The sequence below is a fragment of the Mya arenaria genome, chromosome 3, assembly GCF_026914265.1.
Source record: "Mya arenaria isolate MELC-2E11 chromosome 3, ASM2691426v1".
Lineage (NCBI taxonomy): Eukaryota > Metazoa > Mollusca > Bivalvia > Myida > Myidae > Mya > Mya arenaria.
The window spans coordinates 11,467,001-11,486,741 of record NC_069124.1 but is presented as its reverse complement, the minus strand read 5'-3'; the positions used below and the strand labels follow the sequence as shown (position 1 = coordinate 11,486,741).

General features: G+C 35.3%; 1 protein-coding gene across 4 annotated transcripts in view; it reads right to left on the bottom strand.

Moving 5' to 3' along the window:
• The window catches only part of LOC128229284 (mucin-22-like), a 32,960-nt gene that overhangs the window by 5,682 nt on the left and 7,537 nt on the right, over positions 1-19,741 (bottom strand). For 2 of the 4 annotated variants that reach the window (XM_052941113.1, XM_052941114.1), the window contains exons 3-9: positions 15,538-15,644; positions 15,103-15,225; positions 14,243-14,425; positions 13,917-14,017; positions 12,579-12,711; positions 5,603-5,611; positions 4,786-5,001 (exon numbers count right to left, since the gene is read on the bottom strand). In XM_052941113.1, the coding sequence (XP_052797073.1) occupies positions 4,786-5,001; positions 5,603-5,611; positions 12,579-12,711; positions 13,917-14,017; positions 14,243-14,425; positions 15,103-15,225; positions 15,538-15,644 (872 nt within the window). Of the gene's footprint in view, positions 1-3,019; positions 3,130-4,785; positions 5,002-5,602; positions 5,612-12,578; positions 12,712-13,916; positions 14,018-14,242; positions 14,426-15,102; positions 15,226-15,537; positions 15,645-19,741 lie in introns of all 4 variants that reach the window. The other 2 variants (XM_052941115.1, XM_052941116.1) reach the window with 2 other exon arrangements.

Sequence of the window (19,741 nt, the reverse complement as noted above, 5' to 3'; positions counted from 1 at the left end):
TTCATGAAAAAGTAAGGGGAATTGGGAATCTGAGATCGAGGGCAATGGAAACAATTTGAAAAATAAGAGAAAGAATGTATGATTTTGAATAAGTACCATGTGCATGTTGTTTTTATAAAGCAAATACACTATATTAGAAGAGTTGGTAATGACGGGGATGATGGAGGCCAACATTATTAATTTATGCTCCTATGAACACCGATAGGTTTTTCAGGGAAAATTGAAATTTGGTCAGAAAAAAAGTCCGGGAATTTTATTACCTCTGATTTGTTGAAACCCTGATAACAAATTACTCTCTTCAGGAGCACTTCTTGACAAGCTTTTAGTATCAGATGACAATAAGCTATAGAAATGTTCTACAGTGGTTATGACAATATAAACATACAATTGAAATCGACCTGATTCCCCTATAACTGCTATGTTTGTTGCTTTTTTGTGAACACATACAACATATTTCAAAAATACATGTAGCTTTTCGCAAGATGATAAAAAAATGTCAATCTCTAGTTTACAAGGTCTTGAAGAAGCGGTCTCCCATATTCTACTAGCAAATAATACGACAGGTATACATATCAATTTGTCAGTAAGAGAATGTTACAGGTGATGAGAATAAATTTCCAAGGTCTTTGTAGGATGTTACATGTTTTATTTCTTAATCTTTAAAGTAAAATGTAGCATTTGAAATCTGGCCACCTTTTGAGAATGTGAGTATGGTGTCTTATTCAAATTTACACTTATAAAATGTTGTCGCTGTTCTGTGAAAGTTTATTAAGACAACTGTGTGCTCCCCCACTAGTTGATATAAAAAAGATAACAGCGTGTTTAAGAGACCCGATATTCCGATATTATATTTACTCAGAGTATTAGAACGCTTTAGCAAAATCAACATAGCAAGCAAATAGTTTTGAGCCATTGTTCATATATTTTTTCATAAAAGGTCTTAAAACAATCATATGATCCGACACTCTTGCTTTTCGTTGAAAGCCAATTTCAGCCTTATTGATGATATTATGAGAATCATAATAGTTCTGAAGCCTTTCATTTAAAACACTCTTGAAACCTTTGACGAACATGGCATTTTACCTCTGTAGTTAGATGTATCATTTAGATCAATTTTCCATACAGATCGTGGGTGGGGGGGGGGGGGGAGTTAGAAGTATATGATTAAATATTTTAAGAATACATGGGATTAACACCGTTTGGCCACAATTTATACTTTCATTTGATCAACGATCTGATCGATTAGACATTTTGTTTCAATGTGTCTTTTATTGAGGATATTATTTCCATTTCTTCCTTTATAAGATAATACAGGCCATGCGCTTTTAATCTCTTTTTTACATCTCAATATTTCTTCAAAATGACAATGTGGGTCAAGAAATATATTTGAAAAATGATTTGTCCAATTATCATGAGATATATTTTTATTTTGATCATCATCATTGTGCCAGGTAATCATTATTATATAACATTTTCTAGCGCTATATTATTTACTTTTTAAATTCATTTTTCTTTTTCTTACAGCCTTAACTACCCTCAGACCACCTACTAATTGGGTCAGATAGGATTTGGGAGTATGACAAGCTTTTTTTGTTATAACGTTTTCTTTGTTTTTTATTATCAAGCCACTTCTTTTTACGACTACATGCATTTTTTTCTCTTTAGCCTCTTTTATAAGGTATTTTCAACAACATAATATATGATTTTATCATCATCATCATCATCATCATCATCATCATCATCATCATCATCATCATTATTATTATATAGTTAATAAAACGAGGTTGATTTACAAAATCGTGAATTTTAGACTTTATATCAGTTGATTCGAATGCCTTGGAATAGATAATAGAAGAATCTTTAGTTCAGATGTAACCAGTTGGAACATTAGAATATACTGTTCTGTCATAACAACAATATCATCACAGTCTGCCGCAATTTTCACAAATAGCAAAGCATGTTGATGCAAAAAAACCCAAAAAACTATTGTATTACAATATCGTAATAGAATAAACTATGTAATGGTTATACTATACACGAAACGAGCAACTAGTTTAAATACTATAAATAATTAACAGTAAAGGCGAGAGACAGCCCTGTTTGGCAGCATACGTACCTTCTAACCAATCTTAACGGAGTAAAATAGTAACAACATGCGAACTGAGGGATGAGATGAGTGACTTTTACTAGTACTAGTTACTAGTACTAGCCTCTAGAGGTTTTGTGATACACTAATTCCATATTGTACAACATTTATGTCTCGATACAGGAAACCAAAAGCTCCCTTGAAATCAATAAAACATTAACAAGGAGCTTATGCTTTCCATGATATGTCCGAACGTTAGCCACGTTTGACTTTCTCAAATTCCGTTGGATACATGTTGGATTGTCTATTTTGTTAACTAGAGGAGATCACTGTATCATTTTATTACGTTTATGCCGCATTCAAAATTACTCTACAGAATGTTTTGCGTCAAGTTAAAATTTGTACTATAGAGAAATAAAATGTATTCCCTTGCAACAACAATTGCGCCTGATGACTGGATTTACCCAAACAATAAAGGAAATACTTTAGGTAATGTGAAGGTACATACGTCTAGAACATTTCTGTTTATGATATACTTGACTCAGGCCATTGATATTTTAAATAATTGGTTAGTCATATTTCCTTACTATTTTTATGTTTTGCTACATGTTTGTGTGTTCATCATTTTAAAAGCTGAAAGACTACTCGCCCGTGGCCTTACCTATATATGGTCGGTTTATTTGATTTGTCTTTGAAATGGTATTCGCAGAAAGCATCTACAGTAAAAAGTCAGAAGTGACCGTTACACCGTCATCGTGTAAATTACTGTGTTATACTATATACATGCAAAATACATAGTTTATTGAAAATAGAAATTCATAGAGTTTTTCTTTTAATTGTAATGGTCATAATCATGATTCAGTGTGTATGGTCAAGTCTTTCTTCTACTGAAAAGCGATATATATAAGCGTAGTGTACTAGATGGCGTTGTACCCTAAATACTTAGTTATTGGTGCTATTTGGCTCCGCTGTGTTTGGCGCTGTATAGCCAATTCCACCATTTTCCACTGTTGTTTCCGGGGTAAAGGATGTGGCCTCATTGCCTTTGTGGAGGATTAGTTTATGCTTATATAATTCAAGACAGGAACCATAGGTTATTTAGACTCAAACCTTTCCTGTTGTTGACCACAATCACATAGATATATAACAATAATTTATGTAAAGGGCGCTTGTGAGTTTTGTATGAGGTCAACAAGCCGGACAAGTGGGTTTCCTCCGGGTACTCCGGTTTCTCCCACAACACAATACCATTCTCTAGTGTAACATCGTGCCAACGAGAGTTATTAATATAAAGTTGCAATAACTTGTTTCACAATCGTTGTAAAATGAAGTTTAAGCTTAAGGGGAAAGAGGCCAAGTCATGCATAGTTAGTTGGCACCCTGATATACACTTTATATAAACCAAAGCTTTTGCAAAACGTGAATATAATTTCATTTACGACGATGCCAAACCAATAACACAAACATACATGTAAACCACAAACAAACATCAATGCAAACAGTTAATTATGGCCTTTCCACAATGAAAAGTGGGTGGGGAAAGTATAACATTTCAAATTTTCAATATATACGATGCTATGGTCACCCTTTCTGCAATGTAAAACTGTATATTCTTTGTTACCTGCTTTGCTTTGTTTTGGAAGCAGTTGAGCAAATATTACAATGGAATATAAAACAGTTTTGTTAAAAACTGACTAAACTCCTCCAAATAAGTAAAGGCCCACTTTTTGTTATTAGAAATATCTTATCAAGTATCATTTTCATAAAATTGGTACAGGTGGATTTTAATTTATATTTAAAATAAGAATGCATACAGGAAAAGAACTCAAACAGCGTATAATAGCGAAATTTCAGGTACACAATGCAATGCTTTGGACCTTAAAGAAATGTAATAAATCAATGCAAAGTACAGGGTTTCCTCTCTATATCTAAGATTAAGAATGTTTCTTCAGATTGATATTTTGTTTATGTCTGAGTGACGCACATACTTTATAGTTGTTTTACTTTAGTCCAATCTATCTCAGATATATAATATGATGCTTGACCAAAATTTGAATGTCTGTCGGCCTGATGCAACATAGATTCCTTGAAATAATAACTGTGCTAAACTTAAAATTGAGTGAAATTTCTTGGGAAAAATGCAACATAACTTTTTATTGTTTAAACCAGTATTCGATAGACTCAATTTAGATGTCTTTTATTATATTCGTTTCACATATTGAATGTGCAAAATTATCTGAATTGTGAGGTTTTTAACATATTTTGAGGAGTATATGTCAAAATATTTCTTTGTTATTTTGCTGTTCTCAGTATGCATGTATACATAATGAACATAGTCCATTTACATGTACAAAAAGATACATCTATTATTCTATTGTGCTTTTTAAACGTTGGACATACAACTTCACGTTGGAAGGTGAGTGTGTGTGTGTGTGTGTGCGCGTGCGCGCGTGCGCGTGTGTGCGCGTGTGTGTGTGCGTGTGTGTGTTGCCCTGGTCATCCATGTTTGTAATGAAGCGATCCGTTGAATAATATTGCGTGCAAATCATACCAATTGGCATTTCCGTCGACTGTAACAGTGGTCGCACAGAGGCCATATTTGAAAACGTATTCGTATTAAAAACAAAGAAAATACGGTAAAATGCAAATAATTTTATCAGTTAAATGGAAACAAATAAAAAAGCAAGTGGGTGACTTACGTGGTATGCCGGTTTTTTCATCTGTGTGTTCCGTGACACGGTTCTTCTTCCGCTTCCAGCAATAAATAGCGATGGCAACAGCAAGAAGCAAAAGCAGCAGGCCGACAACAGCTCCAATGATGATTGGAATGATACTACCACCTTCAGGCTCTGGCTGTGTGCCCGCAGTTGTGGCGGACGTGGTCGTGGTTGTGGCCGTTGTCGGTTGCAGAAACGCTTGGTAATAAAAACATGTATATGACATTTACACTTCTCATACGAACTTGACATTAAAACTGCTCTACATATTTTTTTTTATTATTTTTTTTATCATTTAGAGATGCACTCTTACTCCCAAATAAGATTTACCACAATTAATACAATTGTTTTAATATACGAAAGAGGATAACTAAATGTCGAAAACAATGCTTCTTAAGAAGGATATCATGTTTAATTTGAAAGAAAGGTGCAGAAAACACGGTATTTCTACACTATGAGACGATAGTCGATAACAGTAAATATTTTTAGCATTCACCAATCATTTAATATTTTTGCGATTCCGGCTATAGAATACATGGTTAAAATCGTGTTATAAGTAATTAATATTTTCCATACATGCATTATTTAGTAAGAAGTTAAAGGTTTATCAGTCAAAATTGATGTTTGTTATACATGCGTATTTATTGATTTTGAATAAGAGTGTCACTTTAATCTTTATTCCGATAACATATTTTGAACTGCAAGAGGGGTGTGGTATCCACTTTTCCTCATTTGAAATTAAATATATTTCTTTGAGTACTTTAACCGATTATAAAGAGAAATGTCAAAGTAGACTTACGACAGGTTTCTGAAAAGTAAAAAATAAACAAAATTATGTGAGTATTTCTACATTCTGAGTATAACCTATGGGGGTCTCCTTTAATATAATTGAAATTATTATGTTACACATGCTCTTTTACTACTTTGTTTTACAATTTCTCTTCTGTTATACATGTACTAAGTACTCTTCTGTAATACATTTGCTAAGTACTCTCCTGTTATACATGTACTAAGTACTCTCCTGTTATAATCTCCTGTTATACCTGTTCTAAGTACTCTTCTCTTATACATGTACTAAGTACTCTTCTGTAATATATTTGCTAAGTACTCTTCTGTTATACATGTGGAGAATACTCTTCTTTAATAAACTTACTGAGTACTCTCCTGTTATACATGTACTGAGTACTCTCCTGTTATACATGTACTAAGTACTCATCTGTTATACATTTGCTAAGTACTCTTCTGTTATACATGTGGAGAGTATTCTTCTTCTAATAAACGTACTGAGTACTCTCCTGTTATACATGTGCTAAGTACTCATCTGTTATAAATATACTAAGGACTTTTTAACACAAATATTTCTGTTATACACGTACTAAGTACTCCTCTGTTATACATGTACTAAGTACTCCTCTGTTATACATGTACTAAGTGCTCTTCTGAAATACGTGTACTAAGTACTCATCTTTATACATGTAATAAGTACTCTTCTGAAACGCATGTTTTAAGTACTATACTGTTATACATGTACTAAGTACTAGTATTAGGGATGCAAACGAATATTCGAATATTAGATCGAACGTTTGGTGTTCGAATGTCAAATCGGTAATCGAATATTCAATGATTTTTTTAATAGATAAAAGTATAAACTTTTTTGCACCACTGTCTTGTTGTGTATACATTTTGCTTGACTTGTTTTACAACGAATATCCCCTAGTGTCGGAGGCGTGAATGTGATGGTAATACAAACACGCGTCATATGTCAATTATGGACATATCGTCGGGGACTGTAAGTTTACGAAAACAGGCTATTGGACAAGTGATACCGAATAAGTTTCAATTATTTTCGGCAATTTTTAATGATTAAAGGATTTACGGAATCGGCCACCAAAGTATTGTCTTGGCTCCGATTTACCGGAGAATCGCCGTGATGATGTGAATGACATGTGCTAGTAATATGCTATAAACAGTTTTCCATGTTTAGATAGATTCAAGATTCAAGATTTATTTACAGAATATCCAGAAGGCCATAGCATAGTCCATGTGGACAAATATATATACAATATAGTGTTTTCAGGTGATTCCATGCATACAAATAACAAAACTAGACAACCAAAAAAAAAAAAAAAAAAAAAAAAAAAAAAAAAAACAACAACAACAACAACAACATAAATATCAAATACGCAAATACACCAACTTCATAAGTTCAGTAAATCAAAATATTTTATAATGCAATCTATTAATTAAATTAACGTGTCAATAACGTTATATGTTTAATCACAGATAAGTTGAAATAAATACATGTACATATATACAATAGTTGTTCTATAATGAGAGTTGTGTTTGCAAAATATCTGCAACTCCCTATATCGGACAACTTATACAAAACGAAACTATAGGAAGCCTAAGGGAAATCACTTAAACTTTAAAATTCACTTTTGTAATAGTCATATCTGAATTAGGTAAGATTAGATAATGACTGTAAATGTAACAACATTTAGAGAATCATTGTACATGAACACTGTGTGCAAATATAACAATACAAACAGAAAGTGTGTGTCGAAGTGAAAAGTTATATTTAATAAATACTTATAGATTTAAGCAATCATGCGTACTTTTAAAAGCGTATTTATTTTGTTTTAGGTACAGATTCTTCACCAGAAGTATTTGCATACATCATTTATGCAACTATCACTTTCGAATTGTTTTACTAAATAATAAAAGCTGAACACTCACTTATATTAAAAGTATATCATACATGTTTGTTAAACTAGTTAATATTTATAACTAACTACACAATACAAAACGTTACATGATAAACGGATAGATCACAATGCACATGCAATAATTAGGACGCATACATGTCAACTGATGTAACTAAAGATGCATTGTAAACATATATACTAAGATTTCTTAATATGCCTTCTTTATCAGATGTAATTAATTGGATAAACGTTTGCATGTTTGGTCTACGTCTATAAAATATTGTTATATATTTACGTCTTATATCAGAGTATAGGCCACATTCCAGAACAAAGTGGTATTCGTCTTCTAAGACTTGACATGTATTACATTTTCTCTCACTAACGGGTATTGGATTGGGTTACGCCCATCTTCCACTCTCGATCATAAGTCTATGTGCAGATACACGTAATCTTGATAAACTAAATCGAAACTTTTTAATACTGCATGAGATTAAGTAAGTTTGTAGTTTAAAACATGCTATATTATTATAAAACAAAGCTCTACTAGAGGCTTCTAATCTTCTGTTCCAGTTTTGGATAAAATTATCATTTAGTCTCTGTTTAACATAAGCAAGAAATAATTTATCGTTCCCTACTTCTTGGAAGAGCCATACATCATAAAAGCCGAGTGAACTCAACAGATCTCGTAATAACGAGCACCAACTTTTCTTATTAGAGTAAATTTCACAGTCATTCAATAAAGTAAGATATATTTTCTTATTAAACTTATTATCACTTGTATGTAATAACTTTATAATATTACTTATCTAATTGTCTGATAGTTCACACGTCCAAGCTCTCCATAAATAAAATCATTCTGTGTACTTCTTTTAACACCCAACAATCTTTTACAATATTGCATATGTATTCGCTCTATGGCGTTACCTTTGACAAAGCCCCAGACTTCACTACCATAATTTAGAATGGGCGAAATAAGCTTATCAATCAAATCTAACTTGTGTTTAATAGTAAGGTCCGTAAATTTATACAAATACTTGTTCATCTTAAAAATTGCTTATAAAGCTTGACCTGCAATTGTATTTTGGGCATCTGAAAATGAGCCCCTGGGAGTAAAAACCGTTCCCAGATAATTAAACTTATTAACAATCTGAATTTCATAACCATTATAATAAAAAATAATATTTGCCGGAAGCCGTCCTCCCTTCCTAAAAACAATTATTTTTGTTTTATCAGTATTCACAACTAATTTCCAACGTTCACAATATTCTGACAATAAATTAAGACTTTCTTGCAATTCCACAGCATTATTAGCAAACACAATAATATCATCAGCATACAGTATTAGAAAAAGTTTAAACGAATCAATATTGATACCATTAATACCCTTTTCATAGAAAATTGACTCTAAATCATTTAAAAACATCGAGAACAAGAAAGGCGATAAACATTCTCCTTGTCGTACACCTATCACACATTCATATGTTCCACTCAACTGGTTACAATACTTTACTCTGGATTTCACTGACGAGTACATGGATTTAATTATACCAAAAACTTTTCCTCGTAATCCTAACTTAATAACTTTACTCCAGAGATTATTCCTAACAACATAATCAAAGGCTTTAGTAAAATCGATGAATACACAGTACAGTTGCTTACATTGATTAAGAACATGCGTTAATAAACCATGAAGTACAAAAATATTATCTATAGTACCCATATTCGACCTAAATCCAGCCTGCGCTTCAATATATACAGAGTAACCTTCGGCCCACTCAGATAGTCTGTTGTTCAAAATTCGTGTAAAAAGTTTCCTCAGTAGCGTTATACCCCTATAGTTATTTACATCATTTATACTACATTTCTTATGTAATGGCACAACAAAACCTTCAGAACAATATAATTTAGCATTTTTAAATCTAGCTTGCTCAAGCTTTTTAGTCTGTAACTTATCATAGATAAGCCTATGATCTTATACATGTTTTATATTCTGACCTGGCAGCATTAAGTAAAACCCTATGTTCATCCGAATTATCTTTTCTATAAATATTCAATTGTCTATTAAATATATTTCTTTTCCTAGCACACTCAGTAGTAAACCAAACTTTATGAGCAGAGTTGCGATCAATATTAGCATCAATATTGTTAGTTCTTATTTTTCGTTTAAAAATAGTGGATACAACTGTATCTAATATGTCATTAAGCTGTAAAGTACTAGCATCGATATCATGCATTTAAGTACCATTACTAAAACATCATTCCATATATTTAACCTATCAATAGTATTTTCACTGCATAATCTTTCTTTATATGTTTGTTTATGGTCATTCTGTTATACACGTACTAAGTACTCTTCTGTTATACATGTACTAAGTAATAATCTGTTATACATGTACTAAGTAATAATCTGTTTTAGACGTTCTAAGTACTCTTTTGTTATACATGTACTAAGTACTCTTCTGTTAAACATGTACTAAATACTCTTCTGTTATACGTGTACTAAGTACTCCTCTGTTATACACGTACTCAGTACTCTTCTGTTATACACGTACTAAGTACTCTTTTTTTATACATGTACTAAGTACTCTTCTGTAATACACATACTAAGTACTCTTCTGTTATACGTGTACTAAGTACTCTTCTGTTATACGTGTACTAAGTACTCTTCTGTTAAACATGTACTAAGTACTCTTCTGTTATACGTGTACTAAGTACTATTGCACTATATATGTTCTAAGTACTCTTCTGTTATACACGTACTAAGTACTCTTCTGTCATACATGTACTAAGTACTCTTCTGTTTTACACGTTCTAAGTACGCTTCTGTTATACGTGTACTAAGTACTCTTCTGTTATACACGTACTAAGTACTCTTCTGTTATACATGTACTAAGTACTCTTCTGTTTTACACGTTCTAAGTACGCTTCTGTTATACGTGTACTAAGTACTCTTCTGTTATACATGTACTAAGTACTCCTCTGTTATACACGTACTAAGTATTCTTCTGTTATACATGTACTAAGTACTCTTCTGTTATACACGTACTAAGTACTCTTCTGTTATACGTGTACTAAGTACTCTTCTGTTATACGTGTACTTAGTACACTTCTGTTATACATGTACAAAGTACTCTTCTGTTATACACGTTCTAAGTACTCTTCTGTTATACGTGTACTAAGTACTCTTCTGTTAAACACGTACTAAGTACTCTTCTGTTATACATGTACTAAGTACTCTTCTGTTATACATGTACTAAGTACTATTCTGTTATACGTGTACTAAGTACTCTTCTGTTTATAGACGTACTAAGTACTATTGCACTATATATGTACTAAGTACTCTTCTGTTATACACGAATTAGTACTCTTCTGTTATACATGTACTAAGTACTCTTCTGTTATACACGTACTAAGTACTCTTCTGTCATACGTGTACTAAGTACTCTTCTGTTATACATGTACTAAGTACTATTGCACTATATATGTACTAAGTACTCTTCTGTTATACACGTACTAAGAACTCCTCTGTTATACATGTACTAAGTACTCCTCTGTTATACACGTACTAAGAACTCCTCTGTTATACATGTACTAAGTACTCTTCTGTTATGCATGTACTAAGAACTCCTCTGTTATACATGTACTAAGTACTCTTCTTTTATACACGTACTAAGTACTCTTCTGTTATAGATGTACTAAGTACTCTTCTGTTATACACGTACTAAGTACTCTTCTGTTATACAGGTACTAAGTACTCTTCTGTTATACATGTACTAAGTACTCTTCTGTTATACAGGTACTAAGTACTCTTCTGTTATACGTGTACTAAGTACTCTTCTGTTATACACGTACTAAGTACACTTCTGTTATACGTGTACTAAGTACTCTTCTGTTATACATGTACTAAGTACTCTTCTGTTATACGTGTACTAAGTACTTTTCTGTTATACATGTACTAACTCTTCTGTTATACATGTACTAAGTACTCTTCTGTTATACACGTACTAAGTACTCTTCTGTTATACACGTACTAAGTACTCTTCTGTTATACACGTACTAAGTACTCCTCTGTTATACACGTACTAAGTACTCTTCTGTTATACACGTACTAAGTACCCTTCTGTTATACGTGTACTAAGTACTCTTCTGTTATACACGTACTAAGTACTCTTCTGTTATACGTGTACTAAGTACTCTTCTGTTATACACGTACTAAGTACTCATCTGTTATACACGTACTAAGTACTTTTCTGTTATACGTGTACTAAGTACTCTTCTGTTATACACGTACTAAGTCCTCTTCTGTTATACACGTACTAAGTACTCTTCTGTTATACGTGTACTAAGTACTCTTCTGTTATACACGTACTAAGTACTATTGCACTATACACGTACTAAGTACTTTTCTGTTATATGTGTACTAAGTACTCTTCTGTTATACACGTACTAAGTACTCTTCTGTTATACACGTACTAAGTACTCTTCTGTTATACGTGTACTAAGTACTCTTCTGTTATACACGTACTAAGTACTCTTCTGTTATATACGTTCTAAGTACTCTTCTGTCATACACGTTCTAAGTACTCTTCTGTTATACATGTACTAAGTAATAATCTGTTATACATGTACTAAGTAATAATCTGTTATACACGTACTAAGTACTCTTCTGTTATACGTGTACTAAGTACTCTTCTGTTATACATGTACTAAGAACTCCTCTGTTATACATGTACAAAGTACTCTTCTGTTATACATGTACAAAGTACTCATATGTAATATATGTACAAAGTACTCCTCTGTCATACATGTACAAAGCATTCATATGTCATACATGTACAAAGTATCTTATACTGTACGCTTGCAGTTTAAATATTTAAATACAAGTTGGGTCCACCTTAATCAGTTGTAACTTTACTGTAAAACCTGTATTAAGTACTCTTATGTATTAAATGTATTAAGTAATTTTCTGTAATACTTGTATTCAGAAGTACTGATATAGAATGCGCTTGCAATTGTTACATTGTATGTATTCAAAGTTGGTCCATCTTAATCAGTTGTAACTTTACTGACCTGTAGGGGTCATGGTGACCTTGAATCCTATGTTGGTGCCGCTGGAATCCTGAGCGAACACCGTCGGCGTCTGGCTCGTCTGTCCGCACCGGCCGGAAACGAACGTTGCCGCCGTACCAGCAGAATCGGACACCTTTATTTTGGATAATCGGAATCAGTATCATAAATGGAAAGTGATACATTACACCAATTATGGCGAGCTATTTTAAACCTGTACATGAAAATCGTCTATATAAAGTAAAAATATGCATGGTCAAATATTATAAAATCATATTTAGCTCAAACATAGTTTATTCATTGTTTTTTATATTGTGTGTTTACATGTTTACAAACTCTTGTCATTCTTTTTTAGTCATTGATAAGCAACGTTACTCAACGTTATTTTGCCACATGTTATTGTTAATATAAGCAAGCCAATACACCTACCACACACGAGAACTTTGTCACATGTTATAGTTAACATAAGCAAGGCATTGCACGTACCACACACGAGAACTTTGTCACATATTATTGTTAACATAAGCAAGCCATTACACCTACCACACATGAGAACTTTGTCACCCGTTATTGTTAACATAAGCAAGTCATTACACCTACCACACACAAGAACTTTGTCACCCGTTATTGTTAACATAAGCAAGTCATTACACCTACCACACACGAGAACTTTGTCAACCGTTATTGTTAACATAAGCAAGCCATTACACCTCCCACACACGAGAACTTTGTAACCCGTTATTGTTAACATAAGCGAGCCAATTCACCTACCACACACGAGAACTTTGTCACCCGTTATTGTTAACATAAGCAAGCCATTACACCTACCACACACGAGAACTTTGTCACCCGTTATTGTTAACATAAGCGAGCCAATTCACCTACTACACACGAGAACTTTGTCACATGTTATTGTTAACATAAGAAAGCCATTAAACCTATCACACATGAGAACTTTGTCATCCGTTATAGTTAACATAAGCAGGCCAATGCACCTACCACACACGAGAACTTTGTCACATCTTATAGATAACATAAGCAAGCCATTACACCTACCACACACGAGAACTTTGTCACATGTTATTGTTTAAATAAGCAAGCCATTTCACCTCCCACACACGAGAACTTTGTCACATGTTATAGTTAACATAAGCAAGCCATTTCACCTACCACACACGAGAACTTTGTCACATGTTATAGTTAACATAAGCAAGCCATTTCACCTACCACACACGAGAACTTTGTCACATGTTATAGTTAACATAAGCAAGCCAATACACCTACCACACACGAGAACTTTGTCATATGTTATTGTTTAAATAAGCAAGCCATTTCACCTACCACACACGAGAACTTTGATGAAGCCGACGCGTCAGTATTGTAAACCACGACGTATTCATATGTCGACGTCAGATTGACCATACACACCACCGTCCCAGTAGCTTTAAAACAGAATCAAAAGACGTTACCATATACATTGAATGCTTATTACTCCGAGCTTTGTAACACATCAAAATTGTCGTACGATCCAATTCTTGTTGTTGTTTTTTGGAAATGAGAAGGGGGGTGGGGGGGGGGGGTAGGTTAAATCGAAATAATCTCATTTAAGTATTTAAGTTTCCTATCCCTCGAAATAATGTCCATGCATGTAACGAAAAACTTCTTACCTGAATACATCATTTCTGTAGGACATGTCGAGTAATCGAATGTCATTGCTGTTCTATCCGTGCATACGTTCCAGTTATCCGTTGACGTATCACACGTAACCGCCCCGCTGGCGTCCGTTACCTCGTAATCAAACTTCGCCAATAGAGAAGGCGAACAGTACTGTTTGGACGCCGTCTCAGACCCTGTTTGGAAAATGATCACTTAAATATAAAATTTGAACTGAATACTTTTAATATTTAATATAATATATAGAACTACTTTCATATACTCTGATAATATCATAATATACATTGACAGCCAATGAGATCGCTTGTTGGCCTCGCATTAATGTTAAGTATTGCAGTTTAACAACTTAACTTACATGGCGTCATATTTTATTTTTTATCTTACACTCTTGTGTAAAATCTTTATAACTAAATATGACTCTCTCGTTTTGCTAAGCTCAGCAGATGTATTTACACATAAGGTTGTAAGGAAAAGTGTATGTAAAAATGAACCACGATGAGAATACCGGGTCATTATTTATGATATATTGTGCCAAAACAGACTCGAATTGCTAAACAATGAATTTTGTAAACGTCGTACCCCGTGTTTGGCGCGAAATGACTTTATACTATCCTGCACGCCTTTGATAACATTAATAAAATCACATACTTGATGGAAAACAAATGAGGAGGTTGTTTTTTATCAGATACTGTGTCAAAATGTTTAAATCTGAATATTTTCTGTGGTGAAATTAGCGGAGACAAACGCGTAAACATTTAGAAACGTATTCATTTCATAAGATGAATGTCCCAATATCGTTCCAGTGATTGATCTGTTTAAGCGTCTTGTTAATGAATGCATGCGTCGAACTAACCTGTTTTGACCATAAAGTGAAAATCCTCAGTGGGCACTGTGACGGAGCCGCAAATCTCGGCGGCCGTCGTTAATGAGCCGTCGGTGAAGATCTTCACCCGCTCGTTTAGCGTGCCCTCCATCGCTGAATAAAAAGCATAGAAGGATTTTGACAACAGTATGCTTTCAAAATGGTCCTAATATTCGAATAGACGACGTCCACGTAATTTTGTAAACGTCAACTTCGATGCGTCCTAAAACTGATTGGACGATGTCGATCGCAAATTATACATGCGTCAAACATTTTCTAACTTTAACCAAAACATAACCCGATGGCGTAGAACTAACAAGGTAGCCCACAAGTACTCACAGTAAACGTTCAGGAATGTTTTGTATTGTATTGATGATATATATAAAAATAACTTATAATAACAAAGTATGATATCTAAATGGTTACCATGCTTTTGATAGTAGTAGTAGGAGTCTGCCCCGGTTATCTGGGTCATGACAAGGCACAGGTAGGCCACATAGGTGGCTCCTACTGACGTGAAAACCTGTGTCGACCTGGAATTAAAAACATGTTTAAGAGATCTCACACTATCCCTGTTTTACGCAAAAACGTTTTAAATAACATTTTATTTCGTCCAATATTCAACCTTCATCCTTTGTTCTCAGCTAGTTGATGGCTTGAGTTTCCCAAAACACACACTGTCTTTGTTCTCGGCTAGTAGATAACTGCACTTTCCCAAAACATACATTGCCTTTGTTCTTAGCTAGTGGGCGACTGGAGTTTCCCCAGACAAACAATGCCTTTGTACTTAGCTAGTGGGTGACTGGAGTTTCCCCAAACAAACAATGCCTTTGTTCTTAGCTAGTGGATGACTGCACTTTCCCCAAACACACAATGCATTTGTTCTTAGCTAGTGGATGACTTGAGTTTCCCCAAACAAACAATGCATTTGTTCTTAGCTAGTGGATGTCTTGATTTTTCCCAAACACATATTGCATTTGTTCTTAGCTAGTGGATGACTTGAGTTTCCCAAAACACACAATGCATTTGTTCTTAGCTAATGGATGACTTGAGTTTCCCAAAACACACAATGAATTTGTTTTCAGCTAGTTGATGACTTGAGTTTCCCAAAACACACAGTGCCTTTGTTCTCAGCTAGTTGATGAATTAAGTTTCCCCAAACACCCAGTGCCTTTGTTCTCGGCTAGTGGATGACTGCAGTTTCCCAAAACACACAATGCCTTTGTTCTCGGCTAGTGGATGACATGAGTTTCCCCAAACACACAGTGCATTTGTTCTTAGCTAGTGGATGACTTGAGTTTCCCCAAACACACAATGCATTTGTCCTCAGCTAGTGGATGACTTGAGTTTCCCCAAACAAACAATGCCTTTTTCTTAGCTAGTGGGCGACTGGAGTTTCCCCAAACACACAATGCATTTGTTCTTAGCTAGTGGATGACTTGAGTTTCCCAAAACACACAATGCCTTTGTTCTCGGCTAGTGGATGACATGAGTTTCCCCAAACACACAGTGCATTGGTTCTTAGCTAGTGGATGACTTGAGTTTCCTCAAACACACAGTGCCTTTGTTCTCGGCTAGTGGATGACATGAGTTTCCCCAAACACACACTGCATTTGTTCTTAGCTAGTGGATGACTTGAGTTCCCCAAAACACACAATGCCTTTGTTCTAAGCTAGTGGATGACTTGAGTTTCCCCAAACACACAGTGCCTTTGTTCTCAGCTAGTGAGTGACTGGAGTTTCACCAAACAAACAATGCCTTTGTTCTTAGCTAGTGGGTGACTGCACTTTCCCAAAACACACAATGCCTTTGTTCTTAGCTAGTTGATGACTGCACTTTCCCAAAACACACAATGCTTTTGTTCTCAGCTAGTGGGTGACTGGAGTTTCCCCAAACAAACAATGCTTTTGTTCTTAGCTAGTGGGTGACTGCAGTTTCCCCAAACACACAATGCATTTGTTCTCAGCTAGTGGGTGACTGGAGTTTCCCCAAACAAACAATGCCTTTGTTCTTAGCTAGTGGGCGACTGGAGTTTCCCCAAACACACAATGCATATGTTTTTAGTTAGAGGATGACTGCACTTTCCCAAAACACACAATGCCTTTGTTCTTAGCTAGTCGGTGACTGGAGTTTCCCAAAACAAACAATGCCTTTGTTCTTAGCTAGTGGATGACTGCACTTTCCCAAAACACACAATGCCTTTGTTCTTAGCTAGTCGGTGACTGGAGTTTCCCAAAACAAACAATGCCTTTGTTCTTAGCTAGTGGATGACTGCACTTTCCCAAAACACACAATGCCTTTGTTCTTAGCTAGTTGATGACTGCACTTTCCCAAAACACACAATGCTTTTGTTCTCAGCTAGTGGGTGACTGGAGTTTCCCCAAACAAACAATGCCTTTGTTCTTAGCTAGTGGGTGACTGCAGTTTCCCCAAACACACAATGCATTTGTTCTCAGCTAGTGGGTGACTGGAGTTTCCCCAAACACACAATGCAATTGTTTTTAGCTAGTGGATGAATGCAGTTTCCCCAAACACACAATGCATTTGTTCTTAGCTAGTGGATGACTGCAGTTTCCCAAAACACACAATGCATTTGTTCTTAGCTAGTGGATGACTGCAGTGTCCAAAACACACAATGCAATTGTTCTTAGCTACTAGGCGGCTGCAGTTTCCCCAAACATACAATGCCTTTGTTCTTAGCTAGTGGATGACTGCAGTTTCCAAAAACACACAATGCATTTGTTCTTAGCTAGTGGGCGCCTGGAGTTTCCCCAAACAAACAATGCCTTTGTTCTTAGCTAGTGGGCGACTGGAGTTTCCGAAAACACACAATGCATTTGTTCTTAGCTACTGGATGACTGGAGTTTCCAAATAACACAAAATGCCTTTGTTCTTAGCTAGTGGATGACTGCAGTGTCCCAAAACACACAGAGCATTTGTTCTTAGCTAGTGGGCGACTGGAGTTTCCCCAAACAAACAATGCATTTGTTCTTAGCTAGTGGGTGACTGGAGTTTCCCAAAACACACAGTGCATTTGTTCTTAGCTAGTGGATGACTGCAGTTTCCCAAAACACACAATGCAATTGTTCTTAGCTAGTGGATGACTGCAGTGTCCCAAAACACACAATGCATTTGTACTAAGCTAGTGGATGACTGCAGTGTCTCAAAACACACAGTGCCTTTGTTCTCAGCTAGCTGATTACTTAAGTTTCCCAAAACACACAATGCCTTTGTTCTCGGCTAGTGGATGACATGAGTTTCCCCAAACACACAGTGCATTTGTTATTAGCTAGAGGATGACTTCAGTTTCCCCAAACACACAATGCCTTTGTCCTCAGCTAGTGGATGACTTGAGTTTCCCCAAACGATCAATGCCTTTTTTCTTAGCTAGTGGGCGACTGGAGTTTCCCCAAACACACAGTGCATTTGTTCTTAGCAAGTGGATGACTTGAGTTTCCCAAAACACACAATGCCTTTGTTCTCGGCTAGTGGATGACATGAGTTTCCCCAAACACACACTCCATTTGTTCTTAGCTAGTGGATGACATGAGTTTCCCAAAACACACAATGCCTTTGTTCTCAGCTAGTTGATGACTTGAGTTTCCCCAAACACAGTGCATTTGTTCTCAGCTTGTGGAAGACTTGAGTTTCCCCAAACACACAATGCATTTGTTCTTAGCTAGTGGGCGACTTGAGTTTCCCAAAACACACAATGCCTTTGTTCTTAGCTAGTGGGCGACTTGAGTTTCCCCAAACACACAGCGCCTTTGTTCTTAGCTAGTGGATGACTTGATTTTCCCCAAACACACAATGCATTTGTTCTTAGCTAGTGGATGACTTGAGTTTCCCCAAACACACAATGCATTTGTTCTTAGCTAGTGGATGACTTGATTTTCCCCAAACACACAATGCATTTGTTCTTAGCTAGTGGATGACTTGAGTTTCCCCAAACACACAATGCATTTGTTCTTAGCTAGTGGATGACATGAGTTTCCCAAAACACACAATGCCTTTGTTCTTAGCTAGTGGATGACTTGAGTTTCCCCAAACACACAATGCATTTGTTCTTAGCTAGTGGATGACTTGAGTTTCCCCAAACACAAAATGCATTTGTTCTTATTTAGTGGATGACTTGATTTTCCCAAAACACACAATGCATTTGTTCTTAACTAGTGGATGACATGAGTTTCCCAAAACACACAATGCCTTTGTTCTCAGCTAATTGATGACTTGAGTTTCCCCAAACACACAATGCAATTGTTCTTAGCTAGTGGATGACTTGAGTTTCCCCAAACACGCAATGCATTTGTTCTTAGCTAGTGGATGACTTGATTTTCCCCAAACACACAATGCATTTGCTCTTAGATAGTGGATGACTTGATTTTCCCAATACACACAATGCATTTGTTCTTAGCTAGTGGATGACTTGAGTTTCCCCAAACACACAGTGCCTTTGTTCTTAGCTAGTGGATGACTTGATTTCCTCCAAGACACACAATGCATTTGTTCTTAGCTAGTGGATGACTTGAGTTTCCCCAAACACACAATGCATTTGTTCTTAGCTAGTGGATGACTTGATTTTCCCCAAACACACAATGCCTTTATTCTTAGCTAGTGGATGACTTGAGTT